The following is a 25636-nucleotide window of genomic DNA, read 5'->3' as shown; positions in this document are numbered from 1 at the left end:
TTTGCTAAAACGAGTGAGAGGGCGAAGGTCAGAGGAACTGAATTATTGCACTGGAAGTTAATGTGAAGACTAAATTGGAGAGCCTTGTGTACATATTTGATACTTGGAAAAGGACGGTCATATGGCTGAAACAGTGAGCTGAATGTCAGAAAGTCTGGGCTCAGTTTCTAGCTCCACATTAAGTTTCTTGTGATTCAGGGAAAGTCCCTTTAACTCATCATCACTCTGTTTCCTCAATAAAATTAGAAGTATCTTCCCCTTCTTGGTAATTAGTAAGTACTGCTTGGGATTCTTAGATGATAATGATGTAAATATATGTGACTTCATTACTAGAAACTGAAAAAACGTTTTGCTACATGAGTTCTCTGGCTTAAGGCTTTGACATAAAACTACGCAAAGGAAAAAATTGCTAGAACAGTGTAATAAAAGGAGATAATGAGTGCCTGTCCCAGGGCAATACCTTGTTTCCATTCAACGTGCAACACATAGAAGCCCCTTAAGGCACAACCTGTATGAATCATCTGTTATTTGCATCTCATGACAGGGTTTGTCTCACCTGTGAAAATACTGAGCTTCTCAGATCCCAGATTTCACTGCACAGTTTGGCAACATCTCAAGTGTATGTCTGAACAGTACCTTGGAATGCAGCATTTACTTCCCCCTGGCTACACCGTGGTTCCTGCAGGGTTAACTCGGAGCATTCTCATAGCCAGGTTTAGGGGAACCTCACCCCAGGCTCCACTGTGGCATCACCTACCAGGCAGTTAAGTTCAGAGGCTGCCAGCCACTCCTCAGTAGGGCTAAAAGTACAACTATCAGGAATAACTAACATCATTCCCATTGAGTTCTCCAGCAGCAGAAATAAGCCCTAAACAGGTGTTCTTGCAGAGCTACGTGAAAGGAGACATTTGTTCTTCATGACTCACTATGGGAAATAGCATTGAAAGACTAAACCCCATCTGCACATAGACTACACTTTCATCCCTTAAATTATGATCCATATGTAAGATCACCTTCTGCTAATCACAAAATATAAATAGTTTTATGCACCTGAGACTCATGAGTGTGAGTCTCATGCCATCCCTAAAGCACTATTTCAAAAACATTAATAAATCATCATTTAAGTCTCCATAGATTTTTACATACTTTACTTTAAAAGCATTCCTATAAGGCTGCTGTTATCTTCAATTTAGATACAGTACAGATATTTACATGATTTGTTCAAAGTCATACAAAGCCCAAGTAAGAATTCAAAAAACTCCCTTTTTCCAGTATTGCAGTTTATTTCTCCAAAGAACATGGTCTCAGGGAAACCACTGCAGAATGGGTTTAAAATCATTTTAAGATGATGGTAATGAAAAGTGGTACAAAACGATACCAAAATCAAAGTACAAAGGGGTTTGAACAGCAGCATTACAACTAGAAAACAAATGATTTCGTTAATTAGATGTCCCAGCTGTCTGTGATCCACATATGCTACTGCCCTCCAAATTTCTTTATTATTGTTTCAGGGAAGTTGTTCCAACAGGGCAGGCTAGACTAGGACATCATTTGTGAAGAACATCTATCGTAAAGACAGTAAGTCCTAAGCCATCACCTACATTTTTGAACAAGCAAAGTGATACATTTAACATACTTCAAAAAGTAAAGCTCAAACACCAGGATATGTTTTCTTCAATTTCATCCCACCCTCAAATTGCCTCCACCCTAAATCCTAACCCAAGCCAAGAATGGAGGTATATATAATACTCCTGAGTAAGTAACAGGTTGTCAGTTAGATAAAATAAATTAAAAGTCTTGGGTCAGAATAAAATTATAGAAAAACGTAGACTATATTAACAAAAAAGAGACATAGCAGGTCAGACCAAAGCCACATCTTGTTCTGTATCTTATAACAGAAAGTAGCCTCTTAGTATGGAGCAAAGGCCAAGTATAGAAGACATTTCCCCAAAACATTTTTTTTTGATGCACGGCTTCCTGAGCTGAACATGAATTCTGTACACTTAGAAACCAATGATGGATTTATTATACATGTATATGAATTTGTCCAGACTCCCCTTTAACCCATTCACAGTTTTAGCATGTGGAACATCGAGTAACAAGGACTTCCACAACTTCTCGGATAATAAGCATCTCCCATGTATGTTTTGAACATACACCTGACTAGCTTCATTTGATACCCTCTGGCATTGTGAGGGGTAATGAACAATTGATTCCCATTCACTATACCAATTGCATTAATCGTTTCACCTTATCATTTATCTCTCACCTCTTCTTCAAGCTCCTTCTTCCAAAGAGTCCTAGCTTACTTTTATGGAGTTCATCATTGTACCTTTAATTGTCCCTGTGGCTTTTTACCTGAACCTTTTCCAGTTTAATTATCTTGGTTTGTAAGAAAGGACAGAGGCAGACTTCCAGCTTTTCTAAGACTATCTCGGAGAAAAATTCACTGTATCTTTTGTATCTTTTTTGTATATATATATATATATATATATATATATATATATATATATATATTTATATACAAATATACAATATATATACAAAAAGATACATATATTTTATATATTTATTTATTTATTTATTGTATCTTTATGTGGCAAACAAGCCAAACAAGCCACAAAATAGTGGCTCATATGGTACATACAGCAATGCAGCCTCTACCAGTTAGGAACCTGAACTCTTCCACCCCTTTCACTGAGGTTACTGTCCTGACACTCCAGCCAACAGGACAGGCTATGCAACCACGTCAGCCATGGCAAAATCCATTTGCTAAACATGTTTTGCAGTGGCATGGGTGAAGCACACTGCTACTTTCTGCAGACCACAGTGAAGGCTGTAAACATGAGCCATAATAAGCAGGGAATGGAAACTTAAATATCGAAAGTTAGTCTAGCAAGACCTAGAGCTATTTTGTATAGTTAGTATGTTTAGGCTCTGAGCACATGAGAGGGACGAGCAAAACATGACAGTAATAATAGCTGGTAGTGAGTTAAACCTTGAAATCTCCCTGCTGATCTGTCAGGAAACACTAAATATTGTAGCTCTTGAATGCCAGACCAGCTATGATACATACAAACACAAGCAGTACTTTTATATCTGTTGGCAAGTACACATGCCAGATTGGCTGTGTGTGCGTGGGGCATGTTTAGTGTCAGGGAATTACATGAGATACTAAGTTTAACATTTTTGTTGTTTATCCAATATAAAAGATACAGCACAATAAATGAGAATATCCCTGAGATGAGATGAGAATAAAACAATACAAAGCAACATCATTAGGAGTCAAATCTCAGTGCATACATTTCACTCACTTGCCTGATAAGCAATTAGGCATTTAGAAATATAAACGAAGCAATAACCTACCAAGGAAGCTGCTGTCTCTTAAGCGTTTCAAAACTCAACTCAGGTTTTAGACATCTTTAGTTGGAGCATTTGGACAAAGCGAAAATTAACAATATACAAAACCTTCTTCAGGCTGCTCCTTACTTCTGCACTCTTTTCAGAAGCTTAATTCTAAATTATGCTCAGAATGTATCCTATTGCAGGAGGCAGCACTTACCATTTTGTGTATCAAACAACTGGCCCCCATGTGCAGGCATAGGCTAGCCTTTGATCTAAGAGCTCTACTACCTACTTCTGCTTTTTGTTTGAAACAATTTAAGGTTCTCCCTGATAAGGAGCAAGTCAATCTTGGGTTACAAGGAAAGAAATTACTAACACTTAAACCTGTTTTATCTTTGAGCCACAAGGTTTCCTATCCAGCATGCAGAAAGTCTAACCTGGGAAATCATATTAGTGGAGATATAATTTAGTCTGACAAAGAAGGGTTGTGATTTTTTATTATTTGTTGCCTTATGTGTAGTTACTCTAGATAGAGAGATTACTTGTAATAAGCCCTCATCAATAGCGCTGCATCATGTTACCTTATTTTGTTGTTTTTTAATGGAAAAAGTGGATTGTCAGTAAAATACTTTTCACTAGTGTGTATTTTTCACTGTATGTTTACTTTTCAATATGAAACACCTAAAATTCAGGTTTTCATTTTCAAATGAATATTTCAAAAATGCTGAAGAACTGATAGAAGAGTATTTCTCTATTTCCAGGCACAATCCACCATTGTATTACATTTGACCTTTTATACCCTGATACTTCAGTAGCATGACAACTCATGAACCACCCAGTACAGCTTATTTGATTCTCTATTGTCTTATCATTTATTTTAGTTTCTTTCATTTTGATATTATTGATAATGACTATGAAGGTTTAGACAGGCAAAGATATTTAGGTATAAAATGTGTAATAAAATGTGTAATAAAAATGAACAAAAAAACACTTACAGAAGTTTTCCTAAAAATAGCAACCTCCTAAGGAATTATTTAAGTGAGAACAGACAAGGGAGTTTCGACTTCAATAGTCCCCTTGCTCACAAAGAGGCCAAGGGCCAACTGCTCTGATTTTCACTCAGTGCAATGGGTCTGGACAGTATGTGAACTGTGACAGAATTTGTCCCTATATAACTGTCATTGTCAATATGTTCCATACCACTGATCAATCCCTTTCAATCTCACACAGACCTTTAAAGAAGTAAACTTGTGTAAGCTTAAACCTCTTAAAAGAGTAAGACAATTAGTGAGTAGGAGACAGGCAAATATTTCTTAGTAAAACAGAATTAGTGTTGCTTAGTACTTTTTTGGAACAGCTTACTCTACATTACCCAGAAACCTGATATATACAAATCCAGAATGACAGCAACCAAAATAAAGCAGCCTTCTCTATAAAATGATAGTATTAAATTACATCTACCTCAGTGGTTTTATGTAAGTTCATTCCAGCCAAAGTTAAACATGCTAGATTTTCTATGTATAACAAGGCAGGAATAGTGATAACTAATGTTCAAAATGGAAAAAAAAAAATCCCGTTTTAAAGTTTACCGTTCATGAAGGGAAGCTCTACGAAGAGAAGAATTCATTAACAAGAGTTATTTTTAGACTGTCATTTTCAGTGCTTCAAAAAGCTATTCAGCATGCATATTTAACTAACTGGAGTATTTAAATATCTATTGATCTATTGAGCCCAAAGTCCTGCATGTACATTTAGTTTCTCTACAGCAATACAGTAATGGCTCTGCAATGCAATTTCATTAATGCCTTCTCTGGTTTAATCTGAAAAGTCAGACTCTGTTACTTCTCTTTACAGAACGTTGGTAATTTTATGGCAAGTTTAACACCCAGGAGATTTTCTGTGAAATCCTTTGGGGTTCACAGAATACAGGACTGAAAAGTGAGAACACGCATCTAAGAGTAAAAAAACATTTTCCATCACTTAAGTCACATTTAAAGTTAAGTTAGATGTTGATCTTTTATTTCTATCTTTGCATGTTTTATATGTTATTATATATATATATGCATGAAAATAACTTCTGAAATATACAGCACCATGTTTCATTTATTAGGGCATAAAATTATGCCCAAATTTTGAGGTTATTTCTACGACTAGGAATATCCTTATTTTTAATATCTAGTCTTGACTAGGGATAGATTGCAGAAAGTTACCATCTGCTTCCAGTTTGCATACAAAATCCCAATTAGCTAAACTTCATATATGTTTTGCAAGGTAATTATCCTTACTTTTTTCAGAAATAGGAAAGAATTTGTCAGATAGCATCTGAATGTCCTCATAACCAAAGCAATCTTAGCTTGACTTCGTCTGCCCTCTAACATACTCAAATAAAAGGTTATCAATTTGGTTGATGAGAGATTATGGCCTTTGATTACTGTTGCTCTGAAGTACTCAGTTTCCCCTTGATTACAAACACACAGTCAAATTTAACAAGTTAAAAAACCACAAGTTTTAATTCCATAGGAAAAGAAAGGATTTTTAACATTTCTCAATATTAAAAGTACTTTAAAATACAGCATCTAGGTACCATTTTCTGTGTAAGCAACCTGAGGTTCTTACATAAATCATCTGAGCATGAATCTATCAAACATTTTTGATGCAGCAATATTATAAAACAATCCTAATCAGAATTACCAGCGTATATTAATAATTTCAAAGTCACACTATCAGTATGACTACTCACAGATTTTCTTGTCAAATATTAAAGCCCTACTGCATACCAGGAAAATTATCAGGAAGGGGTAAAGTAACCAATTCATGTCCTTTTCTTATCATATACAGGCTTCAGAAATAAAGTAGAGATGATTCATGTTGGTCCCTCTTTTCTCCCACTGAAATCAATGACATTACCATGTAGTGTAGCTGCTTAAATACAAGACAACGTTGAATGTTTTGACAATCCCACACTCCAATTCAACTGAGCTGTAGTGTGATAATATTGAAGCCCATAGACTCAGTGCCACTACAGGTTAGACTGAGGTCCTTTAATCAAAATTCTGTCTAACTTATAATATAATTTAACTTCCTATGCTCAACATTTCACATTAAATTAAATAAACCCTATTGGCTTTATATCTATTTTTGCCAATAAGTATGTGCACAGCTGCCCAGTCTTGAGAAACAGAAAAAAATATTAGGGTGGCTGAAGAGAACTTAGTACCACAAGATTTAACATTTGGACAGCAACACTATCATCACATCTTTCAAGTAAATATAGTTATTCAAATGTACTAAATGATTTTCTGTACTTATTAATTCCTACCATGAAACACAAAGCTGGGACAATTTAGAGCATTATTCCATTTCCTTTACAAAAAGTATCTTTTCCTGATGAAAACTTGTACAAAAGATTGATTTTGTAACAGTAAAATAAAAATCACTTTAAAATCAAAAGCTAATACTGAGCATTGCTGTTCTTTGAGAGATGCCAGCAGAGTCTTACACTGGTATCCTGTTTGGAGAAGAAAAATGGATTCTTTTTAAGGATCGCATTCTAAATTTTCCATCTTGCTATTTCAATGCTGTTGTACTGCTGCAACTGGTTAGCACTGCACATCTGGCTGAATTGTCTTGAACTAGTATTTTCCCTAAACTATTGTGTATGTGTGTGATGGGTTTTTAAAAAAATACTGTATGCAAACTGAAACAATGCCCTATTGCAGACTGCTACACACAATAATTAGAGAGCATATTTTTTTCCTGATTTTGTTTTCAACGTCAGGAAAAAAAAAAAAAAACAAAAACACAAACTATTTTTAAATCAAGCCACCATGAAATTCTAACTATGTTTGTACAGTATTTTTCGTTTAGGGGTTTGGTTTTTTTTTTGGTGTCTTAATCTCATAGGCCCAAACATCACACTGGAAGTGTTATCTCACAAAAGCTCTAAATTTCAGCAATTTTTACTCTACAGCTACTATTTTAAACATAGATTTATCAGGAAAGAGAGAGCACGCAAATATTCTAATAAAAACAGTTTCACAGAAGCAAAACAGATAAATGTTCCATTCAGTAAAAGGTCAATTTTTCATACCTTTGGCTACAGAAGCCCTACCATTCAGCCAAATTTGATTCCAAAGCCAAAAGTTTCTGTCCTGCTGTTACAGCCCATAGTATTAAGATTTTGCAAAGTCCATCAGACTAATGAGGGGTAAAAAGTCAATCTTTTCTCATAAAATTACCACGACAGCCTACTCTAATGACCAAATATTGTTACTTATAAATGCTACCATTTACAACTTCTGCAAATCTAAGCGTTTGAAAATAAAATAAAAAATAAAATAAAAATATAATAATAATAAAAAAAGATGGGGGTGACAAGACAAGATAAGTGACTATTTCTTCCTTAAAATTAAACAGAAACAAATATCCAGAGCCCTAAAAATGTAAGATCCTGGATTGCTTTCTAGCAGAAAGGATCTGGAATACCCCTACTTCTGTTCAGCTAAAAATTTCCCTGCCATGGGGGAGCTCCCAGCTGATACACAGCCAGTATTACTAGATCCTGCACAGATACCACTTGACACCAGCAAAGGCTGCATTAGGAGCTGTAAAGAAGTCACGAGAGCACGTTTTATACTTCTGAGGGCTCACATGCCTAGATTACTCTAATTTATACTCAGACTAACACTGCCTTATATGAGGCAGTTCCACAAGGCTAAGCAGAAGTTCAGTGCAACAGCGAACCTGGATCTGGCTAGACATAAGAGGTCTCTTAACACTAAATAATAAATTAACCAAGAACACAACAGATTTGGGAAAAGTTTGAGCCTAAACAACAGTAATCAGTCTACAGAGCTGCCATCCTCTGTCTTACCCAGCACAACCAGGTGTCTCTGTCTGTACAAGCACACAAAATCTTCGACATGTTCTTAACTGCTCCTGTGTTGGCTATTGGGAATTCTCATCTGTACATTAATTGCTCATTTTTCATCACAAGTGCAAAATACTTGGCTGCAGACAGCTGGAGTTCCTGGCAAAAATGTGAAATTGTGTCTCTTGTGTTTGTGCAACTATATTTGAGACACAACATTAACTTTCAGCACCTTTTCCAACCAGCAAGCAGAAGGAATTTTGGTTTGATTGAACAGGACACACGAGGAGAAGGAAAGACATTCAGTAGAGTCTCTGTCTTTCTTTTGTTCCTCCACAAGTTTCTATAAAAATGCTGAAAGAGTTTTGCACCTTTCTTCAGAAAAAAAGTCTGGCATAATGCCAACCAGTACTCCCAAGCCATGCGTAAATTTACCTCAAGATACATACTGTATCATTTATTCTCGGGAGAAAGCAGTATTTCTTGGAATAATGAAAACCTGGCTTCTGGTTTTCCACTTACAGATTTCTACTACCTAGTAAAACTTGGGTTTTCTGACTTCTGTCAGTTTTATGGGTTTTGCAGATACCCAATACTCTCTGAACACACGCACTCCAGTGACTTTGATCAGGAGTTTCCCAGCTTAGCTCTTTTGGTTACCACCATCAGAGATGGTGCTGACCTGTGTGATAAGACCATCTCTGCAAAACCAAAAGCTTCTTGGCAAGCCAGGTACACAATTATACTATAAAGAAGCACATCTGTCACTTCCAACCCTCTTCTTGCAAAGCTGCACTCATCTAACCAGGGTCCCCAGTTCCATGTCTTCCTCTACCATTGCACTATGTCTCACCTCACAAACTACAGCCTCTGTTAAACACCCAGTCCCTTACTTAGCCTTTGACCACACGCTGCACCAACACAAAGCAGGGTGACAATGACTGTAGCCACATCCTCCTCCCTGGAAAGCCAGTGCACCTTGCCAACCCTGCTTCTTGCTGCCTTAGCCCTGCTTGATACCTTCCTGAAGCACTTTGAGTTGTGCAATGTGGCTTGGAGAACTTACTGTTGAGCAGATTGCTGCAGCTGCAGCAACATCGAGGAGCAAGCCACAATGGATCAGAAAAAGCTTTCTGTGTGGAGCTGTTTACCTTATGGCTCCGATAAGTGCTTGTATACAAGCACTGTTAACAGCTGCCATCACCATGTACCACTTCAAGTTGGCTTTGTACCACAACGTGGGAATGTCTGACTTAATTAGACAATAGGCACAAATATGTGTAACAGTCACATTTAGATCTGTTTTTTTTTCTTCCTGACAATGTTCTAATTTAAGATCCTAGTTTCACTTAACCAGACATTTTTACTGGAGAGAACTTCATTCCCATACAGCACTTTCAAGGACCATGACTCCTCCAGAACTTTTTATTACACAAGCCAAGTTCTGCTAACACTTGTGTTGGTAACAGGTCACATACTTGGGGTTTGTTTTTAGACTAATGTTTGTTTAAAAAAGTGAGGAATACATTTTGGATTATAAGTATGTTCATTCCAAAAAAACTGTGAAAAGAATAAGAAGAGTCAGATGGAAGAATTTTACCTCTGCTTTGTGCTGATTATATAATTTATCAAGAAATTGTTCCACAGGCCTCCAACAGATGCTATGCTGTTGCAGCCATGAAAAGTCATTCAGGGAGAGGGTAAAGGCCTCGGGGGTGTGGTCCACATGCTTTAGCACATATATCCTCAGTCCTGGCCTGCAAATAGCACATCTGGTCCAGGCATGGACCTCATGGTTGGCCAAAACACAGGCTTACAATAACGCTCCTTTTTTTCAGCTTTAATGTAAGCCTGTTTTCTTGCCAAAATCAAATCCTGCCAAAATTTGGCCAAAGATGTTTGCTCAATTGTGCAATATCTTAAGTTTATATCCAACAACTCTTTGCAAAAACAATTGTATCGTGTTTTTAATGTTTACAGGCATTAACAATATTTAATTTTACGTAGAATTTTACTGCTGACACTCTTGTGTTTTACAGTAAATTACCTTAGAGAGGGTTTTTCCATTAGCTCTTAGTGTCACGAGTCCTGCACAGCACACCAAAGCACTGGAGCTAGAAAGACCAGAACTTGGAGGGATGGTTCCATCTAGCAGACAATTCATTCCAGTTGGGTTATTAAGACCAAAATGTTCCTAACAATGAAAAAATAAACAATCTCAGTTTCAAGTACTGACAGGCTCAGGCTTGCAATTATCTGACACTTAGAAAGAGAATCTTTCTGCTGAGTTGCTGGAACCAAAGACCTGCTTCTGGTATCTCCAAAATAAAGTGAAATTTTCATGCTATTCTTTAAGAACAAAGCCAATGGTAAGGCTTCAGCCAAAGGTATGTCTGCAGTTCCTGTACACAAACATACATGGACTGACAGAACTGCACCCCAAGCAGAATTCAGTGTGGGCTAAGTGCCCAAGAATTTACCAAGCTTCGTGGGTGGGTTTTACAGCACTGGCTCAGCTCTGAGCTGTCATGGTGACAGTACCGGAGGTTACCAATCATTTGACACCCTCCTTTCATCCTTTTTTCCTCCACTCCTCACTAAATGCATCCCAAAGAGTTTGCAGTCCACTTCATGCCTCACTTTTAATGCTGGCATGTAGTATTAGGGAGCTAATCATGCTGATCAGGAACTAGTAGCCATGCAGCTGTGTTCAGAGCCAGATACTCGTATCTCCTGAAGCACCCACAGGACTGGCACTGAAAAAAATATAATGGTATTTGAAGAACACTATGCTTTAGGAGGCACCAGCAATGATAGATCTGTCATGCTAATTTTAGAATAAAATTTGAGACATTTTTACATACGTAACAAATATCACAGATAATATATTTAATAGAGAAGTCATAAATCCTCGTGTACATATTCTTTTAATTACTCTTTAGTTGTGTCTTTTTATCTAGCATAACTTTTATATAAATTTCTCTCTTTTGTTAGTTAGAAGTAAACACGCAGTACATACTAAAAAAGCTTTGCACATGTATGGGAGGTATATGAACAACTATATTCTGATACGGACTTATATGTCAATGAACTATATTAAAATAATCAGAAAAACAGTCAATAATGAGAAAAACAGCAGTGTTTCCATACAGAAGCACCCACCTTCAAAAGATTTCTACTACTTTTCCTGCAGTAACTTCAACCATAAATACCAATGGTAGAGATCCGCAAACACAAAGCACCTCCTTTAATGTTTTCTAGCATCACTTCAAATTTTAAATTTCCCTTTCTCCAAACAGAAGGGAATTAATACCTGAAATACTACTGCTGCCCTTCATGAGGAACACTAGACAGGCTTGTTCAAAAACAGAAAACGATTGAGTAACCAGAAACTGATCCACAGTTTTTGGACTGTCTTGAATGTGAATCAGGCTTGCAAACTTATCACGCAATGTTTAAATAGAAAACGTATTTTGGTTTCAAAAATGAAAATGGACTTTGCCAAGTTCTGCAATAGTTCTGTCCCAAAAGGATAGCATGTTCAATTTAATATAAACAGATTATCCCGCTGGACCCTCTAAATACTTGTATTTCAGTGTTTAAGTCTGTAACATTCATGCTTATTTTCTGCCAGTGCTTGAGTCTGAAAACCTGCTTTGCAAATTAACCTTCTGGTATAAAAGCTTGTCCTTAGGAAAGAAATCTCAGTAGCAGACTGCAAAAGAAGGAAAGTCAATTGGTCATGCTAGCCTTAATATAAGAAAAGATATATTGAAAAGAAACTTAATCTATATATCTACAGTCAATACAATTTAAATGCACGTGTTACTGAGCTATGTAAAATTGAAAATACTCACATTACTGCAAATGTAAGTAATTTATAGGGATCTAAACATAGCGGGGGGTCTGTTTAGGAACTATGGATCGTAATGAAGTGATTTGTGGCACTGATTGTTCCAAAAATCGTATTTTGAAGACATCAGTGCCAGGTCTAAAGCATGCTTTCTTGGCTGCCTGCAGTACTTATCTACTGCATCACTCTGTGGAGTGACCCAGATGGCCTAACTAGAGACGAGCTTCATGTGCTTTCAGAAGCACATTTACCCATAATTTGGGCTGGCTGTGATGACCTTACCTTGCTGTCACTCTTTATCCCATTGACCCTTCAAGAAATGTCACTGGATTGGCACTAGGCTGAGAAGTCACTGTGTTTTTTTTTACTCAAAGGACCATGAATCACCTGCAAAGGACAGGTGAGATTTATAGGAAGCCTCAATTCTGAGTTCAGGCTGCCTCCCAGGGCCATACTGACAATCAGCAGTTGGTTTCACAAGCAGTTCAGTCTTCAAGTCAGTCCGGAGACAGGCTAGCTCACAGAGGAGAAGATAAAGCTCAAATGAGCAGACAGGAAAACGTCTGTCTGTTCAGTGTTCCACCCTTTACCATAAGCGTGCCATTTCCTGCATAGCTCTACTCTTAACTCGCTTAGGAAATTTTGAAATTCCCATTCAGATTCCACACACTGAAAGTTTGGATAAGTAATGGTTCTTACTGGATAATTCCTTCTGTATGTGGTTTATGTACTTTCTGAGATTTCTTTTCCCTACTGCATGAGTCAGTTTTGCTCAGTTGTTGTGCATTACTTGTATGTTTCCAACATTAATGGAAACTGTTTTTTTTTTAAATGTTTCCATAGGAAGAAAAAGACTAAAATATGACCCTTGTATCCTGACAGACATGACTCCAAACCTTTCTAAAAAGCAAATGTTAATTGCATGAGTCCAGTGGGAAGCTTTCTTTTTAACTTTAAAATACAAAAATGTCATCTTAACACAAGTTTGATCATGACTTTACTAAATAAGTGATTATTTGGTATCATAATTTATTTAATAAATATGAATATAGTTCTGTGCAAATATTTTAAAACAAAACCACTCATATCTCATCATTAAATAACTGTATATCAAGAAATGACAGAGATGCAGGGAAGTAGTTTCAGGGTGAATGGATATGCATGTCATATTTTACTTCCACATTAATTTCATAAGTTAAATGGTTTGGGCTTACCTGAATACCCTTCAGTCCACACAGGAAGTAGTTATGCCACTGAGATTTGGTTTTGTCAATCTGAATGTCATTAATACTAGCACTAAAATCCCTGCAAAAACAGAAAAACCTTGAGGTTTCAACTTGTCAGTAAATTTAGTCTGAAAAAACATGGCTTATTACTGCCACCTGCTGATGAACAAAAACATTTCTGTTAATCATTTTTTTCAGTACAATATTTTATTGTACAGATCTTCTTTATTAATCAATTCTATATTTTAGATAGAAGCATAATAGTATTTCCTAAAGTAACAGAAATTATTACACAAATACAGAAAATAAACTGCCTTTCGCACCCGTAATCAAGGCAGCATGGCTTCCATCACATGTACATGCTCTCTTAATTCTCTTAGAAAAGTATAAATCTAACTAATCGTACCTGTCAAGCCTAGAGTAGAGATAAATACACTTTAGGCTTTCTTTAATCCCTGCTGAGGAATTCATCTTCATTACCTACGCTGTGAATGGCAGCTCATTAAAAGAGGCCTAATGCTGTAAAATTGTATTATGTACGCGTATATTACAAGATATAATTAAAATAATAGTTTATCTATTTCCTCCAGGATAACACTGATAATAGTTTTCCTCCTGCATTTCAAAATAATAAAAATGGTAAACCTGAATGTTCCTAAAGAAACTAATGCTACAGATAGATGCTTTAAAAATATACATGGAGTGGTGTGCAGACGCCTTGGAGGGGCATGCATTAATCATCAGGAAGGGTAGATTGTTTAGAAGTCTATACTGTCAAACACCTAATAACTGTATCTACCTGATGCCAGTACAGCAGATGTCCAACAAAGAAAGAGTAAAGGCACTAAGAATGTCACGAAAAACTAACAAAAATTATTCAAACCTTGTAGGCTAAGTTGTGCTTTACAAGGCAAGGTCTGCCAAACAATATGAAAAGAGGCAGCTGGATTCCCTGGAAATATTTAGTATTAATGGAAGGAAAAAAAAAAAAAAAAAAAAAAAAACTTTCAAGAAATTACATGCAAGGAGACACTTCACAGCTTTTAAGAGAACACAAATTTTCTTTCTTATGCTAGTCCCGGTCTGTTTCTGTAAACTATATAGGTTGGTGACGTGCTGTTTTTATTTTTATCTGAAATAATACCGCTAGTTAATACCTGTAAAAAAATACCAGTGTGAAGGTATCTTTATCAGTAAAGTATTCTGTTCCCTATAGAGAGCCTATGTTAGTCATACTAATATAAAGCATCTTTACAGTGATATAATTGTCTTCAAATAATGGCTGAAAACTTCACTTTATTGTGATGCAGTTAAAGGCTGCAATTTTTGTGTTTATGCTAACATAGGTTTTAATGTTAGCTATGTTGTAGTGAGCTACTCCACTTGTATTGCCAATCTACAACCTATTCCCAGGTCAATGCTACAGGACAGATACCACATTTCAAATATCAACTTAGAATTACCATTTTCTCAGTTATACATTCAACTTCAACATTCACTGCAGTGCAGACATATCAGAGATTGCTATACAGTTTAACGTATAAGTTGCTGTCTTCCCATTTGAACTGTTCAAAATAGTGCCACTTACAGGGCTTCATCAACAATGCAGCACTGAAGAATAGTAGAGATTTAAGTGCAAAATACTGGGGATTGTAGAGTAACAAAAAGATCTGAAAGGGAGTGTTGAGAGTACAATACAAGTAGAGTTCAAGGACAGCAGTAAATTCTTCCAGTTTGAGATTCACATGTCTTCGGAACAATCTTCCAGAGAATAAAACAAATTGTTTTTGTTATGGCTTTTGAATATAATCAAAAAACAGAAGTACAGTAGAAAATGACTGTCAAAAGTAATGAAGAATAAAATAATCCTCTGTTTACTTATGTTTGTTTTCTACAATAACCTTAAATTATTATTTTAAAAAAGCAAGGATGCTAGAAATCAATGTGTAAAAGTGATTATCATAAAGTGAATTTAAACTCCTCTTTTCTTCAAAAAAGGGTCATAAAATATTTTATCTGCATAATTCTTTTTATGCAATCAGACAAAGTTAGAATGAAATGAACAAAAAGACATATACTATGGTATATATTTGCTGGTTCTGTGGATAAATTAAAATAACTATTTCTTAAAGTGCATTTTGCAGATTTCTGTAATCTCACATAGAAAAAGAAAGAAAAGTTGGCTTTGAACTTGGCAAGTTTCACATGCACATAATTCATACAATCACAGGATGTGGAACTGGCAAGGTCCCCAGAATCCTTAAGTCTTTTTTTTTTTTATTATCACATTTGATTTGTTACAAAAACTCATGCCTAAATGCCCAAGCTGTATCTTAAATCAGAAAATGTTCAATCTTGCCTTCAGTCCTACTACTGGAAGGTAGGAAGTTTGATATAAGTACTTTGTGAAAACAAGTAGAAAAAAAAAAAATAGGGGAAAACATCCCCTTGAGATAAAAATACCTTGATATTGTCTGTTCCAACCTTTCCATTTTAAAGGACTTGTGGTAAGGTTTTCCCTCCTCCAGGACTATATATAAACATTTTAATTGGTCTATATAATTAGAAGAGGTGAGTTTCTTGAGTAATGTGAAAAAAATGTGGTTGAGGTATTGTTCCTTGCTTGAGTAGTAATTAATCCTTAGTTCTGGGAGACCAATTTGGCTTTTTCACACAGAGGCTCATTGTCTCAGCAATTTCTTAGTTTTTCTGTTTGAACTCTCTGTAAAAAAATCTATTAAAAAAAAAAAAAAAAAAGAGATTTTCAGGTCATTCTATGAGATGGAATGATAATTGTTAATTACCGTGCTTTGACATTTCTGAAAGCATTTTGAGATGTGTGGTGTCAAATACTCAGAGAGTATCTCTTTCTCAATTAAAACGGTGCTGTGTGAAGAGGAGTTATTTGGATCTTCAAGAGACTTTAACTTTTGAATACCATTTTAGCCCAAATATATTTTAAAAACATCTGATCAGATAAGATGCTTTATGATGAAAAACGAACAAAGTTTTTGGTTGTTTTGTTTTTGCCACCTATCCTTTGTTCTGTTCTTCCTAAAGTTAATATGAATGATCAGGGTGGATGAGGGCTACAGAACTGTTACGTATTACGTGAACCGCTAAACAGTTCACAAAACAAGAATGAAATAGGTAACAGTGATTCTACAAAGGCTAATGGTTAGTCCTTGCTAGCCAAAGGCCTATATACATGTACATGCATTCACCACAGGCATGAACATCTAGCAGTGGAACAGGCTGGGGGAAAAAAGATGTCTCATCAACAATTTTGTTATCTGGTATAACATTCAAAGTGTTGAAAAATATTTCTTTGTTATGAAATTACGGGCATGTTTTAGCTTTGTTTTTAAGCAACAGTGTCTCAACAAAACAGAGAATGCTTCATACCATAATCTGAAACCTTTTCTTGGTTTATGGTTTAAAACATATGATTTTAAACTGAAAACAAGGCAGATATAAAAATACAGTGACTGTACACACAATTTGAATTCAAAGGCTGTAATTCTATATCTGGTAAGAACTGTATGTGCCTCAGGAGGCTATTTTAATTGCCATGTAATGAGCCAAAGCTCAAAAAACACATAAATATGTTTACCTTTTGGTTACTGCTTTATTTAGCGTCCTTTGTAATAACTTTTCCTAATCGAAGCTGTTACAATTTTGAAACTCTTGTCTCTTGCAAAATGATTTCGCAACAAAGTTGAAGCCCCATTGCAGGTTTCTGTCACAGAAAACTAAAGTCTTCCATTTCCTTCCCCCCCTCTCATCACTGTATGTTTATCTCATCACTGTTTATCCTGAATCAGCTTTTGTGCTGAATCTGTGAGAATTCAATTCACTAAAATGACAGAAAATTAATTAGGGCACACTTTACCTTAAGATTGGTACTACACCATGGAAAAGGCAGAGGATGAATCAATGCTGGAAGCAGGAATAGGGAGACCAGGGGAAATAGAAGTAAGTCACCCCCCTTCAGGAGTGGTGAGCTGTTAATTCAGCCCAGCCATATAGTGAGAACATACTCCACAGAGTGTAAAGTATTAGCATATTTATACTTTGCATGGAAGTGAAAATTCCTCTTAACTGCCTAACTTGCAGGTAGCAGCTCAGAACATAAGGTAAGAACTTAAGATAATATCTCAGATAATATCTCAGCTTTAACCAGGAATATGTGCTTAACTAGTTCCCACTCTTGGCAGTATGTTCCTTGGGGAAAATTTCTTCACTCAAAGCATTGTGTAGTATTGGAACAGGCTGCCCAGGGAAGTCGCTGAGTCACCATCCCTGGAGGTCTTCAAAAAATGCGTAGACGTAGTGCTTAGTGACATGGTTTAATCGCAGACTTGGCAGCGCTAGGTTAAAGGTTGGACCAGATGATCTTAGAGGTCTTTTCTGACCTAAATGTGCCTGTGCTGCCTGCCATATGTTGCACCTTCAGGAAGTAATTTATCATTGGCTTAAGCCAACTGAGTTGGTGCTGATTTGATTTTTGCAAAATGACCACTAAAGTTCATGTAAATGAGTGACCTACTCTGAACTACCTGGCTACCACACAAATATCAGTCAGTTGCAAGGAAGAAGGCAGGATAATGTGGCTGAAGTTGAAAGGAATGGCCAGAATATTTCCATACATTCAGCACTTGTGAGACCACATCTGGAATACTGTCTCCAGTTTGGGGCATCCCAGTAGAGAAAGACATTGACAAACTGCCAAACAGTCCAGCAGAAGGTCACCAAGATGGCTACAAGGCTACTACAGCACATCATGTGTAAGGACAGGCTAGGAGAGCTGGTTTTATTCAGCCTGAAGAAGAAAATTGAATGGGAGAATCTCATTTGAGTCTTTGACCACTCATCACATGGCTCCAGAGAGGATGAAGCCAGACTCTTCTCAGAGGTATATGAAGGAAGCATAAGAGGAAACAGGTAATCTGCAGCAAGAAAAAATCCACTTAGACAGTTATAAAATATTCTTCACAGCAAAAGTGTCCAAACTAGAGAACTGGTTGCTCAATGAGATTATAGTTTCTGTCTTTAGAGATACTCAAAATTTGAATGAAAAAGTCCCTGTAAAACCTGCTGTAACTTTGAAGTTAGTCCTAGATCGGACTAGATAATCTCCAAAGGTCCCTTACAACCTAAATTATTCTACAATTCTGTAAACAAGCAGCTGTGGAGGAAGTATAAGAGGGAATACAGGCTCTTTGAGACAGGATTGTTGCTAAGGCCCTTGTGCTGTGAAAATACAGCCCCAGGTTCTCCAGAGTGTAGTCCCAAAGACAACAACAGCAGGGGAGTGTTAGCTTACATATGCAGCAATTGATTACAAAACGTTTCACTCCTTTCCCCAGGAGAAACTGAACTGCTGCCAGCTGATAGGGTTACAAGAAAGATGAGCTAAAAGAGGTGAGTGGGTTGCACTTTTATAAAGATTGAAAAATCAGAGGCTTTGCAAGAGAAATCCAAACAAACAGGTGGCAGACAGGAGCAGTAAACCTACTGCTCTAAACTAATATGCACAGAGTTGTTCAAATGGGATTCCATTTGCTTGTATCATTCAATGTACACAATTAAAATCCATACTGCAATGTAAGTCTGTCAAACCTCAGAAAAGTTAATCTGTATTGCGATTGCATAAAGAGGTTCATAAATAAACAAACAATTACTTACAAGTACAAAGAATTTGTATTCGCCAGTTGCACAACATCACTATTTACAGGTTCTACTGCAATCAGTATATCTTGTTCTATAGCCATGGGGAGCACAGCATAACCACAGTAGTCTATATGTTCTCCTAATGAAGAAACAGATGATTAAAAATATTTTTGAGTAAGTCTTTCTTGAGTAACAGAAACAGGGCTCCTACAGGAGTTCAGTGTTGTTTACCGTACTAGACAGCTTCTGAGTATAGTCTCAATTCTTACTATTTAAAGTACACCTGAAAGTTTAGGGTGCCTTTCCTCCATTTTGTATTACTACACAAATATTTTATTTTTAGCGATTTTATCTATTGCACCTGTTTATAAATCTTCATGTTTTAACATTGGCTTATAAAAATTTAAAAAGCACTATGTATATTATTGTCCAGAATGAAAACAACTACCTGCATTATCTGTAAACTTTTGTGTCGGTATGGAAAAATAATTCAAATCTATTTCATTTAACTGATGACTGGAAGAGATAAAGTCAGTACATGACTTCCAATTATGTGATTTCCTCTGCTCATGTGGCAGATTCGTTGGCCACTGGATACGGCTTGTGGTGGATTTATTTTCATAAAATTTCTGGACTTTTTTCCATGAAGATTATATGTAAATAACAACTAATACATATAGGTGCAACACTAAGAACACCAAGATGAAAATCATCATTAACTGCACAATGGACTAATTAATTTTAAAGCTCTGTTTTCCAGGTTCCTTTTACTTACAAATCTTCAAATGTGTATGGTTCCTCTATGCATATACAAGAAATTGAGCTCTAGAGAGAGAACAATCCTAACATGGGTAGACAAATCTAAAAAATAAGGCAGCCACAGAAACACAGGTAAGTCTTAGATAAACAGTGTTTGTGTCTCTCCAGGAAGCATGTGAATCACAACCAACTGTTCTGTGGATGCATCTCTATGGCTGAGATCCTGGTAGAATCATTTCATACCTTCATATGCATTCCTGTTTGGCTAACTATATCTGGTCACTTAAATTATAATGAATGAGAAAAAAAATACAATGATTTCATTTATGGATGTACTGTTCAGCAACTACTTTCATTAGATTTGCAAAGCTTTTCAAAAGAATTGTATCCAACCATAAATTGGAATGTTATTCCACTTTTCAAAATCATCACTGCTCTCTATGATTTTTTCCAAAACTGATATTTGAGTGTGAAATTATTTATAATAAGGTGGGAATAAGCTAGGAAAGTATTATATTCTACTTTCCTTTTATCATGTGCAACTTTTCTAAGAAAAAAAATAAAACATAAAATAAAATCCAACATTATTTTAGATTCTGTGTTTTAAATTACTAGGTTTCTGTGACGTCAGATAAAATGATAAAATATTAATATTTTCTTACCTATTAAGTTGACTCGCCCTGGTGCACGAACATAAAACTTGGGAGCTGATCCAAATTTTGCTATAAAACTCTCCTTCAGCTTCAGCAATCTGAAAGGCAGGTTGAAAACCTTTAGCAGGACTGTATTTGCATAAAAGATGGGAAGCCTGTTGTCTAAAATATGTTCTAAAGTAACTTTGGTTTAACTTTTTGAAGTACAACGGGTTTTCTCTCCTATATCAGGAGCTACATTAAGCTGCTTCTTCCTGCTCCTCACATAACACATGACAGAGAAGATTAAGGTATCCTAATTGATAAGAATTTTGTTTTAAATACAAGTAGTCATAAACTCATTCAGGAGTCAGATGTCCAAAGGTAAACTATTGTTTGTATGTTCTTTTGAAAAGGATGAAAGGGACCCGCTTTTACTTAAGTCCTCCACCTTGGCTGGCTCTAGCCAGAACCAGAGAAGGCAGTTGCCTTGTGTAACAAAACTCCATGGCCTCCACCTACCTTTCGTATGCTACAGCTCTGTAAAACTGCTCGCAGGTAAGGAAGACCTGCAGCAGTGCGCATCAATGGCTTGTTTGTGGCACTTGGTTTTGTCACATAAACACACATGGAGGCACCCTCTTCAAAGCCAGATTTGATTACACCAGGCCTGAGCAAATGGATTTTCTTCTAAATTTTGACTTTTTTAAACTTCCTATGAGCCTTTGTATGAGCACCATTTCTGTACCAATGCATATGAAGACAACTAAAATTCCAAACCACTGATTATCCCTATGACTTATTTAGACAGTATTTACAGTTTTACAGCAACAGTTCCCAGAAAGTTCTTCAGACTTTCCATTTGTAGGTTCTAGATGTGTCACTGAAAATTCCAAAACAGAGAAAGATTTGGCATATTGTTTTGTTTCATAAGACCATAAAGATATTTAGCTTCCACGCCGTGCTTGCAAACTTAGGATGCTTCAGCATGTCATGCAGGAACAGTGGGTAAACAATGACTGAGAAGAAATTTAGCCATTATCCTAGTGAAGCATAAGTGATTTAATAGTGATTCACTTCAAAACTACTGTTAGGGTACACACTAACCCATTAACTTTCTTTAACGTATGCAAGACAAAAAAATGATAAACGAGAAGTAAGAAGAACAGAAAATTTAAAACAAGTCTTAAAATATCTCACCAGCATACCCTGGTGACTTTAAAACATGTACCAAATTATTAGTGTTGTTATTATTATTTGGTTTTTAGTCCACTAAGAAAAAATCAGGCTGCTAAGCCTTTTACATTTAGTCTAAAACTAAAACTGGAAGCCTAGTTAATGCAAAGCTTAAGTAAGAAGACAGCAATGAGGAACAGATGTTACAAATTTTCACAGTCAATTATTTAGCTTGTACTTCTCTGTAAAAGCTGTTATTGTCCAACTATATACATTCAAATGTTTTGTAAGATTTCTCTAAATGGAAAGCTACAAAGCATTATTTGTTGTGAATTTTTGTAACAGATCTTTCTGTACGTTTCTGCCTTGGAGCCCACTAACAAAGCTGTGTTAGGGCCCTCTTTAGCTTGCTTACAATCCTCCCTAGTGTTGACTTGTGAAGAGCTATCTACACGCTTTGCCCTTTTTGCTGCAACATGCTGCAATGTAAGCACCTACATCAAAGCTGATTGTCAAGAGTGTTAAGCAAACGCATCCCTTACAACTTCACACCTCCAAATCTAGAAAAGCTGAGCTTGTCCTTTCTACGTGACTTACACGGAAATACACTGCACTCTGCCGCGGGGATCACAAATTTAGAAAATTCCCCTTGCCAGCGTTAACACGGGTAAAAGGGCTCATTCAACTGCCAGCATGTTCTACTGCCACACACCAGGTGCAGCACCGTGGGCAAGAGCACACTTCGTCCCAGCGAATCGCACGGGCCATTCGTTACAGCACACAAGACGAAAGGATAACCGAATATCCCCAAAACCCTGCGAAGAGAAGACGCCGGGAGGACAGCTGAAGGCGCCGTCCCCCCTCCCGCCGCACTGGGCTCCGAGGGCTGCCTCGAGAGGGGGCCGGGGGACACCCACAGGCTGCCCGTCCCTCACACGGCCGGCCCGGCCCCCCTGCTCACCACCCGCCCCCGCTGCCACGGCGGCTGCAGGGCCGAGGCTGGGCGCCGCCGCCCTGGCACGGGCTCGCTCGGCCAGCCGGGCAGGCACCCACCTGGGCTGCTCCACCGCCTGCACCGGGAGGCTGCTGGGGGCGTCCCCCGCCATGGCGGCTCCCCCCCGCCGGCCCCTACTGGAGGCGGGCGGCGGCTCCGGCGGGCTCGCGGTCACGGGACGGGCAGGCACCGGCCTTCCGGGCGGCGGGGCTGCCGGCACAGCCTCCTCCTCCTCCTCCTCTTCCTCCCCGGCGCGGCTCCGGCCCCGGTCCCGGCGCTGGTCCCAGCCCCGCCGTGCAGCCGCCGGGCCGGTGCCGCAGGGGGTCGGCGCCCCGCAGCCCTCCCGGCGGTGGGGCCGCTCAGCTGCTGGCGCAAGGCGGTCCGCAGGTGGCTGGAAAGCTGTTACATCGCGTGCAGAAGGCGCTCTGTTACTTCGTTCCTGTCGGAATTTAGCTGGCAACAAACAAAGATTAAAAACAGCCCCCGGCGCGCTGCGGGGTGTTGAGGCCAGAGCCGCCCCGGCATGGTGCACTGGGGCAACGCGGTAGGGCAATCAGCAGTGCTTCCCCCCGGCATTATTTTTATCCTTTGGGTTTTCTGGCGTGTGGGTCTGCTGCTTTCCCTCAAACAAGTAGCTTCACAGATCCCGTTACCCCTCAAGACTGATGGCAGCAGTAACTTTGAGGAGCTGGAGCTTTTCGAATGTGTTTACAAGCCCAGCTCATTGTTGTCCATTTTGCTGTTTAAGGCTGCTAATAATCACCTCAGGAAGTTTTAAATGCCTGGACTGAGAAAAATACAGTAATATTCCATTCTATGATTAATGCCTTTCTGAAGCAATTTTCCAGGGGCAGAACTGAAATAGAAGTAGCCACAGGAGAGGAAAAAAAAATATCAAAAACTTGTGATAAGTGGAGTAATAATTCATGTCAAGAAAATGGTTGATATTAATAAAGAAAGAGGAGATGTGGGAGTATTGCCATGGGGGTCGACAAGCCCCATGGTTGTCTTACCGCCATCAGGAATGTAAAAGAGTTTAGAGGGAACAAAGAAGGATGATTCAGGAAACGCCATGCCCGCCACGCCGTCTGGGGTTGCTTGTTCTCCAGCCATTAAGGCATGGAAGTTGCTGGGTGTTTGCTGTTGCCGGGCAAAGTTGTGCGACTGATGAAAAGGTGTTTGAAAAGGACTGCTGTGGGGCAAAGGGTGTAAGAGGGAAGCCTGTCCTCGAAATGAAAAAAAAAAAAAAAAACCACGATATAATGAAATTATGTCATCAATAAAAAAGTAGAAAAAAAGGAAAGAACAGGGACAGGCTGGCAGAATGGAGACCAGGACGGGAACAGGCACATTGATCGCCCCATGAAGACAGGTTTGGCCAAACTCAGTAAACCGCTCAAAGTCGGTGGAAACAGGAGCTGGAATATGCTCAAGCTGAGAGAAGCAGAGCCGCGCGCACAACTGCCCCTCGCTGGTAAACAGTTGCGCATTATGGGGAATCATACGTCCTTAAGAACAAAGACTGTCCTGGTAACTTTACAGCTTATGCCCTTTATTAACAGTCAGACAGTTTATGATCCTGAAACACGGGACCAAATTGAGGTCAGGGTGTGGGACTCTGCTACAAAAAACGACAGGGTTGCAGTGGGATTGCTCGGCACCTGGCGTGCAATCTTTGAGGCCTTAAAGAGCCCTGTGGGGCCACAGTCAGACACGTGTGGTTTGCCAAATAGTGAGGGAGCTACGGGCTCGTTTACTGATCGACAGCTATGCCATCGCCCCCACCCCCCCGCCGCTGCTGCCATCGCAGGCCTTTGCTGTTACGCCCCCTGTTGACCTGGACGTGCCTTTTGACCCAGGCCCTATTGGCCTTGAAAAGGAGGCGGAAATGTTCGTTTCCCTTCGATCCGTGAAGAACAGGATACGTAAGGCCCGAAGGATGAGTTGCTTGACAACTTAAAGTAAGACATTGTTCCCACGACTAGCCCTGGAATTCTCTGGTGTTTGTAATCAAGAAAAGGGATGGAAAATGGAGACTTAAATGAGCTGAGAAAAATTAACGAAGCCATGGAAGATATGGGAGCACTTTAACCAGGATTCCCAACTCCAACTATGCTCCCCCAGTCATGGTCATTATTAGTAATAGACTTAAAGGACACTTGCTTTTTAAAACTTTGATGTATAGGCATACACAGGTTTAATATGTAAAAGCAATGTTCTGTATATTTATAAAGTTTGATGTTTGTGTGTGCATGTTGGTAGAGCTTAGACTCCCCGCACATCCAGTGCTGTTTACTTGCCTTTTATAAATATTACTAAATTCAGGTTGATACAACTCTTCGTTTATAACAACTGTAACATAAAATGACCCACAGAAAAGAATGGAGGCAATAAATACTGCAAACTTGTCTAGGAGCTTGCAGGATCCAGCAGCCTTGCAGTGTGGGAGGGTAACGCTTGCATGTCCCAGCTTTTTTCCTCTTGTTATAAATGAGGTCTCAATTCAATCTTAATTTTGTAATATTTATAAAACAAATATTTATAAAAGGTATAAAAGCTATAAAAGGTATAAAAGGCAAGTAAACAGCGCTGGGTGTGCGGGGAGTCTATGCTCCACCAACACGCACACACGAACATCAAACATTCTAAATACATGTGTACAGAACATTGCTTTACATAATAACCCGAGTATGCCTATACATACATACAATCAGGATAGGTAACAAACAATCTTTTAAGTTCCATAACTTAACAGTCTCCATTTTCCATTCGTTTTCTTGCTTCAGGCCTTATGTATCCCGTTCTTCCCAGATCGAAGAAAAACACGTCCATCGCCTTGTGAAGGCCAAGAGGCCTGGGTCAAAAGGCACGTCCAGGTCACCAGGGGGCGTAACAGCAAAAGCCTTCGATGGCTGTAGCAGCAGAGAGGCCGATGGCGGTGGCGATGGCGTAGCAGTCGGATCAGTAAAGGAGACCGCAGCTCCCTCGCTGTCTGCCAAGCCACACGTTTGTGATTGTGGCTCCACATGGCTCTTTAAGGCCTCAGAGATTGCTCACCAGGTGCTGAGCAATCCCACTGCAACCTTGTCATTTTTAGTTGCAGAGTCC

General features: G+C 38.4%; 1 protein-coding gene across 3 annotated transcripts in view; it reads right to left on the bottom strand.

Annotated features, from left to right (window-relative positions):
* Positions 1–22746, bottom strand: part of GALK2 (galactokinase 2) — a 66526-nt gene extending 43780 nt beyond the window's left edge. Inside the window, exons 1-5 of one of the 3 annotated variants that reach the window (XM_032194745.1) lie at positions 22588–22745; positions 20389–20477; positions 18983–19106; positions 13283–13373; positions 10263–10409 (exon numbers count right to left, since the gene is read on the bottom strand). In XM_032194745.1, coding sequence (XP_032050636.1) covers positions 10263–10409; positions 13283–13373; positions 18983–19106; positions 20389–20477; positions 22588–22640 — 504 coding nt within the window. In that variant the 5' untranslated portion in view covers positions 22641–22745. Of the gene's footprint in view, positions 1–10262; positions 10410–13282; positions 13374–18982; positions 19107–20388; positions 20478–22587 lie in introns of all 3 variants that reach the window. The other 2 variants (XM_032194747.1, XM_032194748.1) reach the window with 2 other exon arrangements.
* Positions 22747–25636: the final 2890 nt, after the last annotated feature.

The sequence above is a fragment of the Aythya fuligula genome, chromosome 11, assembly GCF_009819795.1.
Source record: "Aythya fuligula isolate bAytFul2 chromosome 11, bAytFul2.pri, whole genome shotgun sequence".
In the NCBI taxonomy this organism is placed as follows: Eukaryota; Metazoa; Chordata; class Aves; order Anseriformes; family Anatidae; genus Aythya; species Aythya fuligula.
This window is presented reverse-complemented; position numbering and strand designations above follow the sequence as displayed.